Source organism: Vanacampus margaritifer, chromosome 12, assembly GCF_051991255.1.
Source record: "Vanacampus margaritifer isolate UIUO_Vmar chromosome 12, RoL_Vmar_1.0, whole genome shotgun sequence".
Taxonomy (NCBI): Eukaryota; Metazoa; Chordata; class Actinopteri; order Syngnathiformes; family Syngnathidae; genus Vanacampus; species Vanacampus margaritifer.
The window spans coordinates 4,269,644-4,289,877 of NC_135443.1; the positions used below are offsets into that span (position 1 = coordinate 4,269,644).

Genomic DNA, 20,234 nt, shown 5'->3' on the forward strand with positions numbered 1-20,234 from the left:
CGCTGTCAGTAAATGTCAAATCCACTCTGATTGGACACTAATCCTCCGGGCCTCGTGCTAGCTGCAGAGCCTCCACGCTACTGCTGCCCGTCCGGTCCGGAATCAACCTCAGTGTGTCTGTAGCTCATGTTCACTGCCCTACTAAGAGTCATTTAGAGCTTCCCTTATGCATAAGAAATTGGTTAAATGGTGGCTCAAATTGACAAAGGGACTGCCTTAACTCTGATCCTGAGAGTATTACTACTCATTAATAGAGGTCGCAGGTTGCATTTAAAAAAAACATGTACATGCTTGAAATGGTTATTTTGCTCATCTTTAGTAGCTCTATAATGTGCAAACAAAATTTGAAAAACTGAGGCAGTGTAGTGTATGGGGGCAGGGAGCTTCTGTGTTGCACTGTAGCTGCTAATCAAAAGTACCAATAACCTTTGTTTTTTATTTCTTTAAAAAAAGTTACATTTAAAACATGCCATTGTGTAAAGAGCTTTTATATTACAGTAACAAGCAATTATGGCAAATAAGTGACACATAAATAGAAAGTCTTAACATGATGTAAGGGTACCATTAGTGTTGTAGTACCGATTTAATCAATTCAAAACATTGCTTTTAGTTAGAAAATCTTCAATATGTCCTTATTTTTGGAGCCGTGGCTGAAGCCTCTGTCTTGGCACGCTCTGCTAAAAAGAATAAAAATGAGCCGCTGACTTAAAAATGAATACAGTGCTGCAGGAGAAATAAATACAAGTGTCTCCTCTGCTGTCACGAAACAAAAGCATGCTCCAAATGTTAAATACTCATTTGACTTATGTAGCAGTGAGGGGCAGGAGTCACCGAATGGAAATGGGATTACAGTACTAGCGTTGACTGCGGAGAATAATGCTGTCAGCTCGATTGTAATGCACACTTCACAAACATTAAGTGCACGGCTGCCTTGGATGCGAGTCCTGTGATATAGTAATTGTCTTTGAAAGCATCTCTATGAGGATATAAAATGGGCGACAATCACATTAGAATAGAGTAGCAATATTCTATATCACCATTTGTCACATATACACGCTGCTGCATCAAGCATGATAAAAATGTTAACAAATAAAATGGTTTTATGAAATGGAATTACTGTATGTTCTGTAGTATTTCTGTTGGATGCGTGCCTTCAAGAGGCGGGGCCAACTGAATAATGTCAGGGATTAAAGACAGACACTGTATTATGATTATTGGTGTAAAAGAAAATGATTACAAAAACTCTACAGACGGCAACCTTCTCGTGGCACATATAAACATAAAAGAGCATACTAATATTAATCACATTTTACATGTTGTGAAATACACAAATGTATTTTTCAAAGTATAAAAAACCTCCCCTAAAAAAAAATCCCTCTTAAAACACCTTACTCTTAATAGAGGATATAAAGTAATTCTGCCCTCTGCTGGTCGCTGCCCTCTAACTTGAACTCCAGTTTACTTTCTAGTATGACACACAATCGCAACATAACCCTAATAATATGAATGACAGATTGATTGTATAGCTTATGCAAATGTCCATCCTCCATACACACTCTCACCAGGTTTCTAATAAATATTGAAGTCGTACCAGTAGCAGCAAAGGCGCGCGACTCTAAATATTTTCCTTCAAGTCAGCTTTTCTACCCATAATCCATCTCCCTAGGGGGGCAGCCTCCACCCACGGAGGCAACAGGTCCATGTAATACTAAGGAGGTTATTTTGGAAAAGTTAAGAAGATTTATGCAGGAACTTGAGCACAGAATTGAAGCACACAAGGATGGATTGTGACACAACACTGTGTGCTTTCTAAGCTCCTCCCTGCTGTTCCACAAAGCTTATGAAAAAAAAAAAGGGGGGGGGGTAGGTTGTTGAGTAGGTTTTGGTCAGGAGCCTGGAAAAAGCCCAGAGAGGGGGAGTGTAGTGGTTATGGTATCAGAACCAGATTTCACTCTGTTGACCTCATAGCAGAGCTTGGATACCAAAACATGAGGAAGGATGAAAAAAAGAATAAGAAAATGTGATCTTTTTTTTTTTTTACCCTTATACAAACATTTTCTCTATCACTTGTCTCCATTATGGTCTTGGTATCAATACCAGGGGCAAACTGACTTACAAACATTCACACACATTCAAAGCTAGGCAACATTTTGAGTCTTTAATGAAGCGAATGAACCAATGCAGCCTTTCATTACATCATATTATAATTTGTTTCCATTACTATACTGTCTTAAGAAGGTCTAACCCTACTGAACAGTGTGTCATATGATTGATGACAACACATTACAAGATCTAATCACCACTGTTGAACTTGCCAACTATAACGTGTTGCAATCACCATGACAAACTCTTTTGTCGTCCAGTTTTGTAAAAATGAACACCCCCGACCAGTGTCTTAGCTGCGGACAAATGCAATGGTGGGCAATGGCGGGCAATGGCAGGCTTTGGCGCTGCTGCCCGTGCCAAAATGCATGCTGGGAAAGCAGATGGAGCGGACATAAGGAGGGAGGAGGGAAGTGATGCTCACGACAGGTGTTTGCCACGTTTCCCTTACTGCCGCCCGAATCTTCCTGGCATCGTATCAAAGGCACAACAGACAGAACACTTGTATGACACTAAGATTGTAATAGTGGTAAATAAAAATGATACTTACTTGTGTATGATTTCGTTATGTATCATGAAATTACAGGATTGACAAATTAGCATCAAAATTAGGGCTGGGGGACAAAATGGCTAACTCGACTAAATTGACCAAAAAAACTTGGTCGGTGCAAAAATGTCTACCTCGAAATTATAATAAATCATAAGGATCCTTGCAATATAAGGATGTGGAAATAAAACATGTTCCAGTGGCATGTCAATGAAAAAAAAAAGACCAAAATAAATCGGCAGATAAAAATAGGACGGTATGGTCATAGACGACTCCTAGATATCCATCAAGATAATGCTGTACGAATATGTCATTGTGATGTATTCCGATATCAGCAGAAAAAGGAAGGGCTAGAAAAAGTTTCAACTTTGTCTTACCCTCACAAATTTTGTCTAGTCGCTGACGTTTCACTTTATGTTTGTCGGTCAGAGCCATGCTTCCAAAGTCTCTCGCTCTTCGCCACTGTCACATCCGAAGTTGTCCACTCCTCACTCAGTATGCTGGCTTAGTGATTTTCTGCGAATGAAAATTATAAAAACAATCAAAGTCAGAAAATGGACGGTTGTTTCGAAAATTGTCATTTTTTCCTCAAACTGCTCAGAAAACGGTCGGTGTTCAATATTTACAATCATGTGTCATCAAGTTAGCCTAGCTTCTCTTGTTACTATATCTTCATCTTCTTTGTAATTTTCTAGCAGTCTGGATGCCCTGTGGCTCCATGCTGCCTCTCACAGGTCAGTCTTGGTACTACCCCAGACATCTGGCTGGAGAGAAGAGCCTCGAGATTGTTGGTGCACTATTTGTTATTAAACAAAAATAAATTTGGGGAGCCACATTACACAGATTGAGTGGAAAGCTCAAGGAATACAAAAAAAAAAGTGAGTGTAAGTGGTGTGAGTGAGTAAACGAGGCATTTTCCTGATAATTTACGTTCAATGAGTGATGCGCCTCTAAGAGCAATCTTCTAATTGGTTCCCGCTGAGGCCTGCGGGAGGCGGTGATGTCTTTAGGGGGGGGAAGAGGCAGGCAGATGCAGAGGAAAGCACACAAATGCACAGTACGCACATACACACAAACAAAAAGGGAATGTGGGTCAGTTAGTCAGCAGATAGGATGTGGTTGCATCAGCAGAATAAAGACATATGAAGGGTGGAAGAGGAAGGGAGTGAATAACATAGCAGGGTGAGTAGAGTGTCATTCATCTTCCTCCTGCGTGTTTTTCCTCCACGACTCATTTCCTGACGGCTGTATTCTGGCTTGCTACAACGCTATCATGACATCTTTAACCACTATTATAATTGCCATGTTTAGTGGTGAGGCACAGCGAAGCAATATGGTGGGATAGTAATGGAATTTTTACGCGGCCAATTGCTGAGACATTATGGGAGGCGGCATTGCAGAATTCATTCAAAACTGCGGTCATTTGCTTCTAGTATCAGCTTGCTGACAAAAAAAAATGAAAGCTTCACATTAGAGTTAGGGTCAGCGCAGGTGAAATCAGAAGTCAATAGTGGGGTTTCCATCCACCCATTTTGCTTAGAATTTTCAAGAAATGCAAAAATAAAACTGAATGGAAACGCTAGAAATTCTAAAAAAAAAAAAAAGGGCCCAAAATTCACCAAAAAAATTGTGACGCTTGGAGGGGGTGGATTTTGAAGCGTATCGAGATAAGGAAAATGCGAATTTTGGCAATGGGAACAGGTTTTGCAAATAAACGCTGACAAGACCGGATACACTTCTGGCTGGATATTATGTCACACGTATGTTTATAGTCACAAAGCAATGGCAGATGATAAAGTAAGGTATGTTTGGGGGAACGACGAAACAGAAATCTTTTTGGAATGAATTTAAGAAGTGAATATTAATGCAATTTTAGAGGGAAAACAGCAAAGCAACGCTACGGTTTATCAAGAATTACAAAAGCAAACTCATATGACGTCATCGCACTGCGCAGTCGCTTCCTGTTCTTCTTCTTCTTCTTCTTTTAAATTACAGGTGGACCCCATCTCTATGGTGTATACCGCCACCTACAGCGGCGGAGTCCCCTCTCAAGAACAGATGTCGCATGTCATTTAAGTAAATTTGCTAAAAAATTCTAAACAATTGGATAGAAACCTGACTAATGTGTGTTGAAGAGAACTTTAAACCTTTTTTTTTGTCTACTTTTATTTGTAATCGATGTGTTCCCGTTATTTTATTTAGCATACAAAATATGGATTGAGAACATACACAGGCGTTGGGTGATCTAATTTGATCACATTTTCATGATTTCTAATCCAGGCCTAAGTAGGTAAATGATTTGGCTTTCCATTCATCTTTATCACATCAGTTTGATCCAAACAAATGACGCTGTGTAAATCGATAATGATGAATATTTAATTCATTGTGATTTGGGATGAGTGATTCAAGTGTTTCCTTTGTGTATTTTTTTTTTTTTTGACATTGCGTAAACACACTTTGCTTCAGACAGTCTGCCGCCACGTGCTTTAGTATAAAGATTCCAAACTACTACAGAAGAGACGAGAAATGTGTAGCACTTTGATTTTTACATTGCAGGTTGTTTGTGGTCCTCACAACAATGCTAAGCTCACAGGCCACTGACTTTATATATATATATATATATATATATATATAGCGTGCTATTGATTTGCTTCAAACTCTCTGCACAATGTGGACAGCGGGCTGTTCATCATATGTGACAGGGAGGTTACCCTAGTCAACATGTTGCAAAAGAATAGTGCAGCAGCATCACAAAGCAACTGCTTAAGAGGTGATGATTTATGCCACCAAAAAGTGCAATGTAGCAGAAAAAGAGGACGCAGCGAGTCGAGGCCGCTTTTATTTTTCTCGCCGCTCATTAAACGAGCGAGTTGGGGGCTCCGAGGGGACCGTAAAGACGTCGTTCAAATTGCTGATTTATACCTTCCTCCTCCTGCTTCTTCCTGCGGTCCTCTCTATCTCCAGCTGACAATCCAATCGCAGAGTAGTGCTTGACCACTGCAACATCTGTCCGTCACGTTACTTTCACATCATCTTAGATTACCAAAGAAAAAACATTGAATTATTTTCTTAAATTGGTGGGATCAGGTGGAACAGCAGAGGGTGGCAGAAACTCTGACTTGACCATCATCATATTCAAAGTAGTGATAGAACGATATGGGCTTTTTTCAGGGCCGATACTGATACCGATTATTAGTAGTCAAGGAGGCCGATAACCGATATTTCAATCCAATATTAATTTGCCGTAAAAAAAGAAAGAAAATATTTGTGTCAAAAAAAATTGTAATTACTTTGTTGAAATGCTATAAAACATGTTTGTTAAAACAACTTTTAAAGTTTTCAACACTGAAGTTATTTGTTTTATTTTTTAACATTTACACATTAAAACATAGAAAAGACAGCTTTGTTTAAAAATTAGAACAAAAAAATCTGTTAAACTAAATTAAAAACTGAGCAAGTAGATAGCTCTTTAAAGTTTTTTTTTTTTTGTCAACATATTTCTTAATTAAAAACAAAATAAAAGAACTAAATGAAACGTGTAGGGAGTTCCCAGTGTCAGCATCATTTTTTATAAAGGGGAAATTTAAATAATACACAAATGAAAAATTACCTGTATCTCACTGAGCAACAAATGCATGCGAACATAGCTAACGCATTTTCTTTAGGGTTTGTAAAAGGTTTCAAAAGATATTCGCAGACAGTGAAAAATTGTCTGAACAATTTCTTTTCAACAAGTAAAAAAACTGTCTGCGAACATCTTACAAATCCTGATGAAAAATCCCAAATTCGCTACGTTCGCAAGCATTCACCGCTTTGTGAGATACCAACTTTGTTGGCCTTCCGATTTGTAATAAGAACATTGCCGATATTTTTCAAAATGCCAAATATCGGCACCGATAATTGGCCCGGCCGATAATCGGTCTATCCCTAATTCCAATGCTTGTTTAGTGTTAGTGCAACATTTGCACAACAGCTACAACTACTTGTACAAAACCACAACACGACCTCATTATAATCGATCCCATCATCAGCAAACAATAAACTTCATAGCTCCCTTATGCCCCTACCTCGGACATTCTGGCCTTCTCCGACTTCTCTTCACATCAACTCTAAACGGACGGAGACTGCGGCACATTTAACTGCTGACTCGGGCTTAGGCACATTTAACAATAATGTGTAAGTCACAGACAAAACGCATAATGGCGACATTATCGCACGCTGCAGACAAACTCATCGAGGCCAGAGGCCCTCCTTCTCCCCGTACAGCTCTTTACTTATAATGAACTCCAGCAAAGTCCTGCCATTAAAATCTCAACTGGAGTAATTGCCAATTTACTTTCTCCGCAGCATCATTTAATAACACGGACTGGCGATGCCTTACGTCGCAGTGCTATTTATTGGGATTAAATAAAAGGCAGTATGAGCGTTTGCAATATTTTAGAAGTTAACGCTGAGGTGTTGTTTGGCTTCAAAGAGCAGCAGCACTTGCATGGTTTGGCAATACGTGATGACCCAGTTAACATATGGAATTCGGATCAGGCTCTATGCCAGGGCAGCCCAGATTTTCTTGTATTGTCATGTTTATTTAAAAGTAAAAAAAAAAATGCAATTTAAAAAAAAAAAAGCATAGAAATATAAAGCATTGGATGCAAATGAAACATATAATAATTAGCTGTCCACTAAAATGAAAGAAATATACAACAATTCAACGATGAGAAAGTATGATAACTACTTTAAGCACATCTAAAATAAAAAAAATTAGCAGCCAGTGTTTCATACGGAAAAAGATTAGGGCCAGTGAAGAAAGCAAAAATCAAGTTTGGCGGGATTCTCACAAGTCTCACTTTAAAGTCAGAATTCTGACTTTAATCTCAGAATTCTCACGTTAATCACAGTATTCTCAATTTAAAGTGAGAGTTGTCACAATTCACACTTTAAAGTCACAATTTTAACTTTATTCACAGAATTCTGACTTTATTCTCAGAATTCTGACTTTAAAGTGAGAATAATAGTAGGACTAATAAAGTCAGAATACTGAGAATAAAGTCAGAATTTTCTCAGAATTCTGACTTTATTCTGACTTTAAAGTGAGAATAATAGTAGGACTAATAAAGTCAGAATATTGAGAATAAAGTCAGAATTTTCTCAGAATTCTGACTTTAAAGTGAGAATAATAGTAACACTAATAAAGTCAGAATTCTGAGAATAAATTGAGAATCCTGCCAAACTTTTTCTCTCTCTTCACTGGCCCTAATCTCCCGTAGTTTCACTTCCCAGCATTGTGTAGTTGGTGGTGGTTATGTCCTATTTCCCTTTCACTTAAATACATCCCATAGACAACAAAATTGCCATTTTGGTTCATTCATTGAACAAAAAAATAAATAATAGTTTTCTGGTCATGCCATGGTTTGCTGAAGTCGTGGAGAACAATTTGTGGCAAAAATATCAATGTGTGTCTCTTCCTCACCTGCCTTTAAAGTGGACCCCCACAATTTGTGCAATGATTGGGACCAAGCCAGCCTACAAATTAGTGTATAACTGACACTCATTGAAATGTCTTTGAAAAAAATTATTTTTTGTAAACCCAAATAATTCTTCAAGAAATGCTGATAAATCTCTCATGTGCATTTTTCAGAAAAAAAGAGGGGTTGGCAACAAAAAAAAAAAGTGGAGAGATGAATCTACAAGTGCAGAACGTGAGTATGTGAGGATCCACTATATAGCGATAGAAAGAAGCCATAACTATTACAACGTATTTCACCATGAGGAATAAAAATACAGTTAATCTCCCAATAGTGCATAATTAGACATGTTCAAAGTATACCCTCAGAATAAATCCAGGATGATTAGTTTGTCCCATTTTTTGCACCCAGGGTTGCGAGCGTCAATTTAAATCGTTGAACTTAATGATCTTTTGCGCCGAATTAGCGTACGAGCACCTGATGCATATGCAACAATTATAAAAGCTCTTCAGCGGCAAATTAAGAGGTCACGACTAGAGGGTCTGGCATTCATGTTGAATGAGTATCGGTTCACTAGCTGACATGTCTAGAGGGCCTAAAACATGATAGGGAAACTTAATTAACACTCAGAGAGTAATTTGTGTTTCAGTGTTGGGGGGGGGGGGGTGCTTTAGTTTCGCTGCCGCAGAACGGCAACATAACAGTTGATTCTATTAATACGACCGAGCAGCTAATTTGTAAGGGAAAACGGGAGGTGGGGGTGTGTGGGGAGGGGAGGGTTCAGTCAATTTTTCATTGAGTGTTTACATGCATGACTGCAACTTAACAGGATAACCCTAAGAAATTCATTTGTATCTAGGCTAAGAGAGGAAAAACAGTTTACGCAAAGAATTACGTGTCTGTCAGACATGCAAGCCCATTCAAGGCCAGAGGCACCAAAAGACTAAACAAAAGAAGCGTCCATATACAGCTAGGCCACCTCTCAGGCACCTGCGAGCAAGACACAGACACGATACTAGGGGAAAAAAAGAGACAAGGGCAAAGACAGCTTAACTACAATTGAGAGAAAAATATGGCTGAGAGAGAGCTTAGCGGCAAAGAAGAAAAAGGTCAGGGATGAGGCGTAAGCAATGGAGAAAAGTGGAGGAAAATAAATGTGTTCAGGGAGTTCTTTGAAACGTTCCAGTAGTTCAGACCTCGCCTTGGGCTTGGAAGACCCTGAAAAGTTCAAGTTTATCATCATTTCACCTTGCAGTGCAGAGTGAAGTAAAAAAAAAAAACACTTTCTTATTCTTCCCCTTCTGGACAGTCTTACAACGTGAGATGCAAGTAAATGAGGTGGGAGTGTAAACGCTACCGACAGTATGTGAAGAATTTCTGTCGGTGCCAAAGAGAAAAACGAATTGAATGAATGTGAAGAAGAAAAGGAATTTGTTCAGTCAGTTTTTATCAAGGCATAGCGGTATTGCATAAATATCTGAAGACTGACAGATGATGATGAAGATCAGTGGTTCTTAACCTTGTTGGAGGTGATGAACTCTACCAGTTTCCTATGCGCATTTACCAAATATTTCTTTATTGAAAAATAAAATATGATTGTTGTCAACTTGAAGGTTTTACTGGAGAACAAAATGAACATGGAGAGTAGCCTTTTCATCAAATCTGGCTGATTTCAGAAAGCGTTGTGTTCTTTTATTCCCCATCTCCATGCAGCTCAATTCTGCATTGCAAATCATGCAGTTAGGAGGCCGACTCCCCCTCAACTCAACCCTATATTTATAAGAGCACTTTAAAACAACCACCTCCGTTTTCCTAAACTGGAACCCAGATACAATGAAAACAGCAAAGGCCCCAGAATTGAACCCTGTGGAACACCATACTGTACGTTCTGTTATACATGTGAATTCATATTGCACAAATTCAACCAAAAACTTTCTTTTTTTGCGCGGCAGTGGTAACTTAGTATGATAGGATGACAATAATAAAGAAATCACATGACGTTCTATCACAACAGCCGCAACTCGACGACTGAGCACATCAAATTCCCTGCAGCAGCCAAACAATGTAGCGTGATAACCTGCAGCCAATGATGGCCAAGCGAATCGCAAAACATTTTGGGTTTGGGTTTGATCAACGTACTGCCATTGGATAAATGCTGTACATAATGTAGCTACCAGACACAGATTAGTTACCGGTTTCAAGGTGTACGGCGGTTTGACTCCAACACAAAACCTATGCCATCCCATCACTGCACTTGTACTAAAACAAATCCTATTAAGATAATTAATTAAAATAATATTACCTATGAGTCAGCTGCAAAAGCAAAGAGCAGGAAGCACAACTTCATGCCTTTAAACTATATTGCGTTCTCCCCAGACGACAGCGAGTGGAAGGCTTCTCTCGGGATCAGTGGAACATTAACCCACCCAAATCCTTTTTGTTCAGGATCAGGGATCAAACATCTTCAAACGTTTGCAGAATCAAACGCGTCTTTGCGCAAACACGCTGACGAGCTGAAAACGCCGACCGTCCCGCTGTGATGGTAATGAGAATCAAAGAATGAAGCCTAATAAGCATATTCATAACACTGATAGCTCAGGCGATAAAACATCATGAAAAAAAAAATCGTCAGGCAGTCAGTCGCCCACTTTGTCAACAACAATGAGACCATAATCGGGCTGTTTAATATCACGCTCTGGATGATGAGTGATGGAAAATGCATGCGTGCTGTCGTGTACTGTAACATGTTGACTCCCTCAACGTCATTTCAATCAACTGCGGACTTAACAGTGTAGTTCAGGAGTCAAACGCTTCCGTGGACATCTGCCAGCTTTCCTTGTTGGACGCGTGCCAGTGTTTATGCAGAGCAAAGAGGCCCTTCGACTGCATAAAAGAAAAAAACAGCCATGGAGGCAGATTGCAGTTGACCGCAAGGATGAACTCTGGTGGCATTAAAAAAGCAACGTTGTGGAGTTGAATTTGAAGAACCTCAATCTACCGACCTCACTTCCTAGTATTGCTTCGAATATCATGTAACGGGTAAGCAGAAGACTGTGCCAGCTAACTCTGGGAACTTGTTGCCAGCAAGTCACAGGGCACTGAAAGACATTCAGACTCATGGACAATTTAGTCTTCTTGAACATAAAAGACAAAGACGTTTGACACATTAGCATTTTTAATAGGAGAAAAAAAATGTGTCAATCTGGGAATTTCTTTACATGACACTTTTGGAGCTTGAAAATATTTGAAAATTACGTTTTGAGGTGGGAACTGATAGATATTATAACATTTTTAATTCTTCATTTCATATATTAACCATTGTTACACATTATTAACATTTTAATTCTTTATATTAACCTTGTCGAAATGTTTTGTGTCCTGTGCAGAGCAGATGGTGTTGATTTCGGTATAATCTGACCTTAAACTGGGACATACTATTTAGTCTAAAAAGTTCCTTCTCAGCGCTTTGTGCGAAAACACATTTGGTCCTTGAGAACAGAATCTGTTTCGAACACGCACTCCTGACTCTGTTTTCGCCATCGCTCATGGAAAAGTACCCAGAGAGTATGTTTTGTCTACAAATGAAAGAGAGGAGGTCTTTTAACTATAAGAAGCCATTGTACACGCGGAAGAGGCACATTTCGACGCTCTGAATCCCACCTGTTTAAGTGATGAATTAGAGGCTGTATGAGTGTCCAGAGATCTCTGTTAGATAAAATCATTTTTGCAAAGGTGTTTTTTCTTACATTAAATCTGTCTTCAAATTTTGGAACACGCAAAGAGGACAAATAATTTTATTCCTCTTTCAGAACTCAAAGCCAAACTATGATGGCCCACTGTACATTGGATAAACCCCCAATATTCACCGAGGTTAGGGACAGAGACTATCTCAAATGGCAAAAAAAAATGCCAGTGTGACCAATTCAGTTGTAAACCGAGAACTCCCGCCCTGTGTAAGAATTTTACAGTAGTCAGGTTTCTATCCAATTGGTTCAAAATTTTTAAGCAAATTTACTGAAAATGCGCAAAACGGACACGCGACTTATGCCCGTTTCCATTTGTTGTTTTTTTGAGAATATTGAGAGGGGACTCCGCCGCTGTATGTGGCGGTATTCACCATAGAGATGTGATCCACCACTAATTTAAAAGAAGAAGACGACCAGGAAACGACTGCGCCGTGCGACGACGTCGTAAGAGTTTTCTTTTGTAATTCTTGATAAACCGTAGCGTTCCTTTGCTGTTTTCCATCTAAAATTTAATTCCAAAAAGATTTATTTTTCTTACCCCCCCCAAACATACCGTACTTTATCGTCTGCCATTGCTTTGGGACTACAAACGCACATGTGACGTAATATCCGGTCAAAACGTGCGACGTGTATCCGGTCTTGCCAGCGGTTATTCGCAAAACCTTCCATAGCCAAAATTTGCATTTTCCTTTTTTCGATACGCTTCAAAATCCACCCCCTCTAAGCGTAAAAACGTTTTTTTGCTAATTTTGGGCTCTATTTTGAATTTTGAGTGTTTCCATTCAGTTTTATTTTTTGCATTTTTTGAAAATTTGAATAAAAATGGGTGGATGGAATTGCAAAGGTAATCTGGGATCTCCTACTATTGGTATCTATAATAAAGGGTGGATATCTTACATGTTGTGTTAAAAATTTCTAATCTATAGATATTTAATGCTACCGTACACAAGTTCTGTTATTCAAGCATTTAAATGAATTGGCTTGGTTTGTTACTCAACAAAGATTTAAATATGTAAGAACTTCTGTTCAATGAGAAAGCATTCATTTTCATAAACATTTTTCTTTTAATACATTTCAAGGCCCTTATCAAATATTGGGCCATGGAAAAGCCTACTTATATTCATGCAGTCAGAGTCTAAGCATCTGCACTCTAAGGGAATTACAAGCAGGAATGTAACTGATTGAGTTGTAAGGGACATGCGAAAATATTTGACGCTTACTTTTGATCCCCCTCCACCATGTCCAACTGTCGGTATCACCCACTGAGAGCGGCCACAGCTTCAAAAACCTAACGTCTCTCTATCAGCACGAGTACAAGGCAGAAAGGCAAACATTGCTTCAGCATCTTTGACATCTTTCAGTTTAAAGCTTCACTCGGCATCAGCGGGATACATCCGCCTGACACAAGTACATGTCAGCCGCGCTGAAATAGACACTCATGCCGAGACAATGCGAGCCTTCCTCCTCTTCTTCTTCCTCCACCTCCTCATGCCACCTCTCTCCTGAGAGGCTCAGACATGAGAGAGTGGGCAGGAAGGAAGGAACAAAACACATAATAACAAGGGAGTGAATTAAACAATATGCATGCAAAATGCTTTCAGCACTCACTGGCCACCCACACAAACTATGTAATTTCTGCCTCTACAAAAACAAAAAATCTAATCAAATACTCAGATTTTACACTATAAGGGAGGTGTGATTTATTTTTTATTTATTTTATTTTTTTCCTGGAGAGCTCAGTATTGTTCATTCGGTAATTTTACCGATTTGACATGTCATCATCATTGCTCTTCTTTTTTTTTTTTTTTTTTTTTTTTTTTTTTTGTATGTGTGTGTTTATGTGTGTGTATTCATTAGTTCACCTAAAACCTATTAAAAAAAATCCCATACCGTTCACCCAAACCGAACACTTCCAGCCAGAGTCATGTGGCCGTCAGGAGACCCGAGGAAGGACCAAAGAAAAGAAAGAAAAGTGAAATCCAGCACCGACCACACACCACCCACCAGGCCACCAACCAGAGTCCTTCACCAACCCCAGAGACATCCAAATTCCCATTTGATGATTTATTTATTTATTTTTTTAATGGGGCAACAACTCTGTTTGACGTATTCCTCTTTGAATGAGACCCGAGGAAGGACCAAAGAAAAGAAAGAAAAGTGAAATCCAGCACCGACCAGACACCACCCACCAGGCCACCAACCAGAGTCCTTCACCAACCCCAGAGACATCCAAATTCCCATTTGATGATTTATTTATTTATTTTTTTAATGGGGCAACAACTCTGTTTGACGTATTCCTCTTTGAATGGCACTAGTGCAAGTTGTGCAACCACAGCAAAAAGACAAACTGAGCATTATCTTTGTACAGCATCATCATTGGATTTGGCAGGTGTATCTAACGGGAAAAAAATGTGTCGTGATCTTCAGAAACATTCAGCCTAGCCTCCGTGTGTCCTCCAGTAGGAAACATTCATCCATGAGTACATTATGAGCTGTCAGCACAAGCGTTTCCTCACAAGCATCACAATGAGCTGCATTCAGGTGGTGCCGTCCCTTCGTTTCCATCTCGTCCGTGGCCGGCCTCAATGTTAATGCAAGCCATTAGCAGCACTTTGGAGGGAAATGGCTCGTCGTTAACGAGGAGCGCGTGGGAGGTTATTAAGTGGTTTGAGCAAACTCCAACTGTCATAAATACCAGCAAGAGTAAATATCCACACCCCATCCCCACCAGTCATAGTGAGTTAATAATGTGCAGAAATGCTCGTTTATGAGTCTGCTACTAGTTGTCGTTACCGATAATGATAAAAAATCTTAGCTTTATGGAGGCAATTATGCAACGGTGATTCTAAATGAAAACGGATAAGTGCCGGTGTCTCTGAGCCTGTAAATGCAAATTTTGGGAAATGGGTCTCACAGGGACATTGAAAACGACACAGTTATTGCTTCCGTGTAATGCCGCATTCCAGAAAAGTGAGAAGTAGGACATTTTTTCACCTTTGATGGGTAACAGTGTACTGGCGAATGAATGTATGCAGACATCAACAACAACGACGGTGTTCATCATGAATACGAAACGACAAAATGTTCTATACAGCACGCGTATCAGTGTTTTGTGGCTACACTACATACAGTATCAGTGATTGTGGTTTTCAGCACACCAATTACAATTTAAGACTTAATGACATCTTGAAGAGAATACAGACGCTCCCCACCTTACGAACGAGTTACGTTCCGAACGATCGTTCGTAAGGTGAATTTGTTCGTAAGTTGCTTCAGTGCTATATTTTGTATTATAATTTATGTTTAAAGCCTATATAAGTATATTGAAGGTTTATATAAGTATGTTTAAGGCTTGTACAAGTAACCTGCATTGGTTTGTACTGAAAAAAAATTAATAAAATGGAGAGAATACATACAGTACTGTACTGTACTACATATGTTAGAGAGAGAGCGCGAGAGACACACACAGTATGTACATGTACGTAATAAGATAAATAAAATGAAGTTTAACTTACTTTTGGAAGATGTACTCGATGCTTAAGGAGATGATGGAGGAGGAGGAAGAGGAGGATTTTATATCATGAGAGATTCTTCGTCGTCGCTGGAATCGGCTTCAAAAGTTATTTCCTGCTTCATGGGGACCGGCGTTTTCTTCCTCCTCCTCCTCGCCACGTTGCTCAGCCTCCAATGAGCTCTCACAGCGCCAATCGTCGGTATTAGCGGCGGAAAGAAGCACTACGCGCGATACAAAATCTAACTTACAGCATTTCTTTCCGAACATTTTTCGACATACTGTACGCGCAGAAATGTTCGTATGTACCGTTGTTCGTAACTCGAATGTTCGTAAGTAGGGGAGCGTCTGTACACGCATATCGACAAGTTGGACCAAATATGAGCATTGTCTCTCCTTTCTTTAAAGTAAAAGTAAAGGTCCAATAATAAGAGTCGTCTTAAAGATTATCCTATGCAATTATCCTGTGGTGTGGGGTGTGTCAAGGCTGATTTTTGTGTTGGGTGTGTTTGTATAACCTGTCTCCCAAGTCATTTACTAAATTTAATAAAAAATGGCCAGAAGAGTTTGCAACAGCAAATGTCGTTCCAAATATGCTAACAGTTAGCCTAGCTCTTAATTTTTCACTATGAATGTAATTTTGAGGAATTCTGGAATGCAGTGAGCTACAGCTGTCGACAAAATGGCTTCACTTAGCCAGGATGAATATTTTCCCTTGAACATTTTGGATCATACCCGCCGACAGAGACTGCCGGCGCCCACACAGACGAGAGGATCACAGCATCCTTTTATCACTGAGGAGAATCAAACACCTGCTGCTGGCCACATCCAACCCGCCCAAACTTCACAGCCAGGAAAGGGAGGAAAAAAAAACAGCCGCTGAGCATTTGTCGAGCGCGCCAAATCCATTCAGCGCACAGAAATGTTTGAAGTGTCTTACGCTTCAAATGTGAAGATAGCGCGGTAGCTCACAGAGGTGTAAAAGTGTTCACAGTACAGCTATTGAGACGACAAAGCGCACAGTGAAATCCTCTCCTAACCGCTAAAGCATTGAGAACGTCGTTAAATGATCCGTGTCGCCCGGAACAGGCTTAACTGGATGAATGGCTGCAGTACTTGCAGTATTACAAATGAAAGCGGAGACCTTTGCCAAGGTCGAACAATCCTAATTTGGATCAGCACCAGGAATCTGGATCGCGGTTAAAAGTTGGTCAAGATCATACCAAATACCATCCATATTTGTTGCCAACTGTTTAAGTTATGTTGATGACAAACAGCCAGTCAAAACATAACCATTTTCTATCGCCGGAAGTAACTACTAAAATCACCACCGAGGACAAACAAACCCAATTTTGGATCAAGACCAAAAACATCTGGATTGTGATTAAAGGTTGATCAATTCATGTTTGGATTACACCTAAGTTTTCAACTTTTTGAGTTATGTGGTAAAAAAATATATAGAGAGACGCGGTTGAAAACGTAACTGTCTCCATTCACAAGATTAACTACAACAATCCACAACAAGGTCGAATAATCTGAATTTTCATCAGCAGTCGGATTTTGGATTTGTATCGTGTTTAACGATGAATTCATTCATCCTTGGATCATGCCTCCATTTTCGAACTTGAGTTTGAACCTTTCCCAGCAACTAGACGTGTCAAAATGAATCCATTAATCAACAACTAATCAATTTTCAAATTAATCTAACTACTTTAAAAATGTATTAATCATTCAGAGCCATTTTATTAATATAAGATGGCCAAACTCCTTTGATTTCAGACTCCTAACAGTAAATATTTTCTTAAATCCCTCATGAAAGCAGACTAATTAGCTTTGTGTTTAATGAAAGTGGGACATTTGTAAACATCTACTTTTACTTTAGGAAACAATGATCAACATTTTTGCCTGTTTTCAGACATTTAATGAACCAAATGTGTAACAGAATCCTAATCAATTGATGTGTGTGTGTGTGTGTGTGGGGGGGGGGGGGGGTATTCTGCTATATTGTATTATATATACTATAAATAACTGTTATTTGAAGCCGTAGTATGAAAAACATTTGACATGTAAATGAACTGAAATGGACTCAGAAGTGTACAGTATATCAAGAAGCAATTCTCCGTTTCAAAAATGCTGATGAGTACATTACTCACTCTTGTATTAAGGCTTAATTGTTGCTTATTTGGTTTTGTTTCGTCATTAAACAATACCAAATAAACAGCTAATCGATAAATAAACAACAGTAATAATTACTGACCAATGACTACTCAATTCTAAACATATTCGATAGTGACAGATCTACAGACAACTTTCACAAAGTTACTAACTGGGACCACAAAACCCATGTCGCTTCCATGCAAGTCAGGCGAGTGAACCACAACCATTAGTGACCAGATTATACGGAATCCTCAAGGTCGTTTTCATAATCTCTGCTCTAGCTAATCCCAAAGATGTTTGATGGAGTTCTGTACTAGAGCCTTCCCCCCCCCCAAACTGTTCCCACAAAGTTGGATGCATATAATTTTCCAAAATGGTAAGACTGATGGGATAACTATGGGGCAACAAATCACCGTCGGATTGATTAATGAATTAAGAGGCCTTTCACAGTACTGTTGTCCATAATGCACTCTTTGATTTTGCATTTTCCCCCGGCGTTTTCCTTCCGGTGATACATCAAGAGGCCTGACAGGAGCCGCCACATCCATTGTGAAGCAACATGTGATGTGTTTGCAGCTTTCATATCAGAACACAAGCGGACCGCGGGGACGCGAGAGGAAGTTCAATTCCCGACGGAGTCGAGGAATCGCTGCTGCGAGCCGGACTGACGGCGGCTGGGAAAATCCCTGTGAACGGTGACAAATTAGATATGTGACAGCAGTGGAGGAAGAAAATTGTTGAATATTACGTTACGGATAAAAAAAAATATCCGTTTTTTTAATTTTATTTTCATGGTGCAATTAAGAGTCTCATAAAACTTGGAGAGCGTGCTGGAGACTTTCTCAACTATTTTTTGGAGGGTACATTTCTCCTTTGTATAATGCCACTGTGTGTGTTTTTGCACAAAATGTTAGATTTTGTGAATTGAACTTTATTATCTATACTTTACAATAATTTCCTGTTTGCTCAGTTTACCATTGACACTTCTGATTGGCTATGAATGTTCTTGTTCATTACATTAAAAAAAATAAATGGTTTAGAGAATACTTGATTTTGAAAAAAAAATACACTGCAGGTGCACTTCCACATCCTCATTTGGCGCAGCCTCTCTTGTAGCTACTTGTGCAAACAACCTAGGTTAAATTTAACTAATACCCAACATGCAGAGCTTGCCCCTCGGTTGAGATATACTACTTCCACATACTTCCTTGACACCAATGACTGACACACTCACACAAGAGGTTTAGTAAAAATGGTGGCAAAGCAATACTTTTGTTTAAATGAGGCTCCGCCATCTACTTTAACTTAGTTCCTTGACACCAAGATACCAGCAAAGCAATACTTTTATACTCAAATAATCCACGAATGGGTGAATCTGAGCTAACCATGTGAGCATTAATTACAAATATGCAATAAACACCGTACATTATTTTCAGTCATTTTTTGCTGTGTGTGAAACTTTCCCTCCACCAACTTTGACTTTCTCCTATGAACGTACACGCGAAATTCCAGCCGCTTTGTGACAATGCCCAGAAGGGGAGAGAGCAGATGTCCTTTGCCAACAGCACATCTGCATGCAGCCTCAATCTCCACCCCTTCAGTGTCCAGACAATAGCACTGCCTACTTCCTCCCTCCTCCACTTGAAGCTTTCTTCAACTGGAACCTCCAAATGCAGCAATAAAAAGAATGCTAAGAGTTGCCCACTCACAACTATTAGAAATGTAGGGATTTGCCTTTTCATACGGAGAGTTTCACGTGCAGTGTTTAACTCACTAATTAGTTTCGCGATAGCCATGTGAACGTTAAATTCCAGCTAACTTTTACTTTTGTGTGTGCTTTAATCCCACTTGTGACAACATTCCGTGTCACACTCGCGAGGAAGTGAACGCAACACGGAGTAGTTGGGAATATCCTCCCGTATTTCATTTTACATGCTGGGGTAAAACTCCCAATGACAAAACGTCACATTAGCACACGCATTAGCATGGTTTGTTGGCTCTAATCTTAACAAATGAAGTCCATTCCTACCTCCTGCTGGATGCTGAGTGACAGTGAAAGCGTCGTATCCGGAAGCAGCATCGCAGGCTACGCGCAATTCAAACCGCCTCGGATTTGGATCATAATCCACCTTTTGACGAATGTCAACAGAAACTTAATCCCGATTCCCACCGGCGCTGGTGGCTCGTCAACGCAGCCTGGAATGTGTCCCGTTGTTGACTTCAATGGCGCGTAAACAATATCCTGCTCTTCTTCTTCTTCTTCTTCTTCTTCTTCTTCTTCTTCCGTCCCTCCTGCCAGGATTGAGAGGTGCGTATCACTTTTTTCCTCCTCCTCCTCCTCCCCCTCCTCCTTCCTCCTCCCCCTCCTCCTTCCTCCTCCTTCTCTGTGGCTTTGTGAATGAGGCGGAGCCATTTGCTCGTAAAACACACATACACGCACGCACTCAAACTCTCTTGCACTCTTCTTCTTCTTCTAGGAAAGTTGATTCTTCTTAGGAAATATTAGTAATAAAATGAATATGGTTTTAACCTCAATTACACTAATAAACTGTTAAAGCATTTCTTGTTAGCTTTCACTTAATTAGTATTTGTAGTTTTTATTCGCCCTTGTTGGATCAAACTCTCAACCCAATGTGCGTCTGGTCCCAGCACTGGGTTAGCTATGTCAACCAATTTGGGCTACTTTTGACCCAGCAGAGTATGTGAGC

At 39.7% G+C, this 20,234-nt stretch overlaps 1 protein-coding gene across 3 annotated transcripts in view; it reads right to left on the reverse strand.

Annotated features, from left to right (window-relative positions):
• ctbp2a (C-terminal binding protein 2a) overlaps positions 1-19,833 on the reverse strand; it is a 51,888-nt gene extending 32,055 nt beyond the window's left edge. For 2 of the 3 annotated variants that reach the window (XM_077581327.1, XM_077581332.1), the window contains exons 1-2: positions 19,556-19,833; positions 3,028-3,166 (exon numbers count right to left, since the gene is read on the reverse strand). In XM_077581327.1, coding sequence (XP_077437453.1) covers positions 3,028-3,085 — 58 coding nt within the window. In that variant the 5' untranslated portion in view covers positions 3,086-3,166; positions 19,556-19,833. Of the gene's footprint in view, positions 1-3,027; positions 3,167-5,572; positions 5,684-19,555 lie in introns of all 3 variants that reach the window. The other variant, XM_077581328.1, reaches the window with a different exon arrangement.
• Positions 19,834-20,234: the final 401 nt, after the last annotated feature.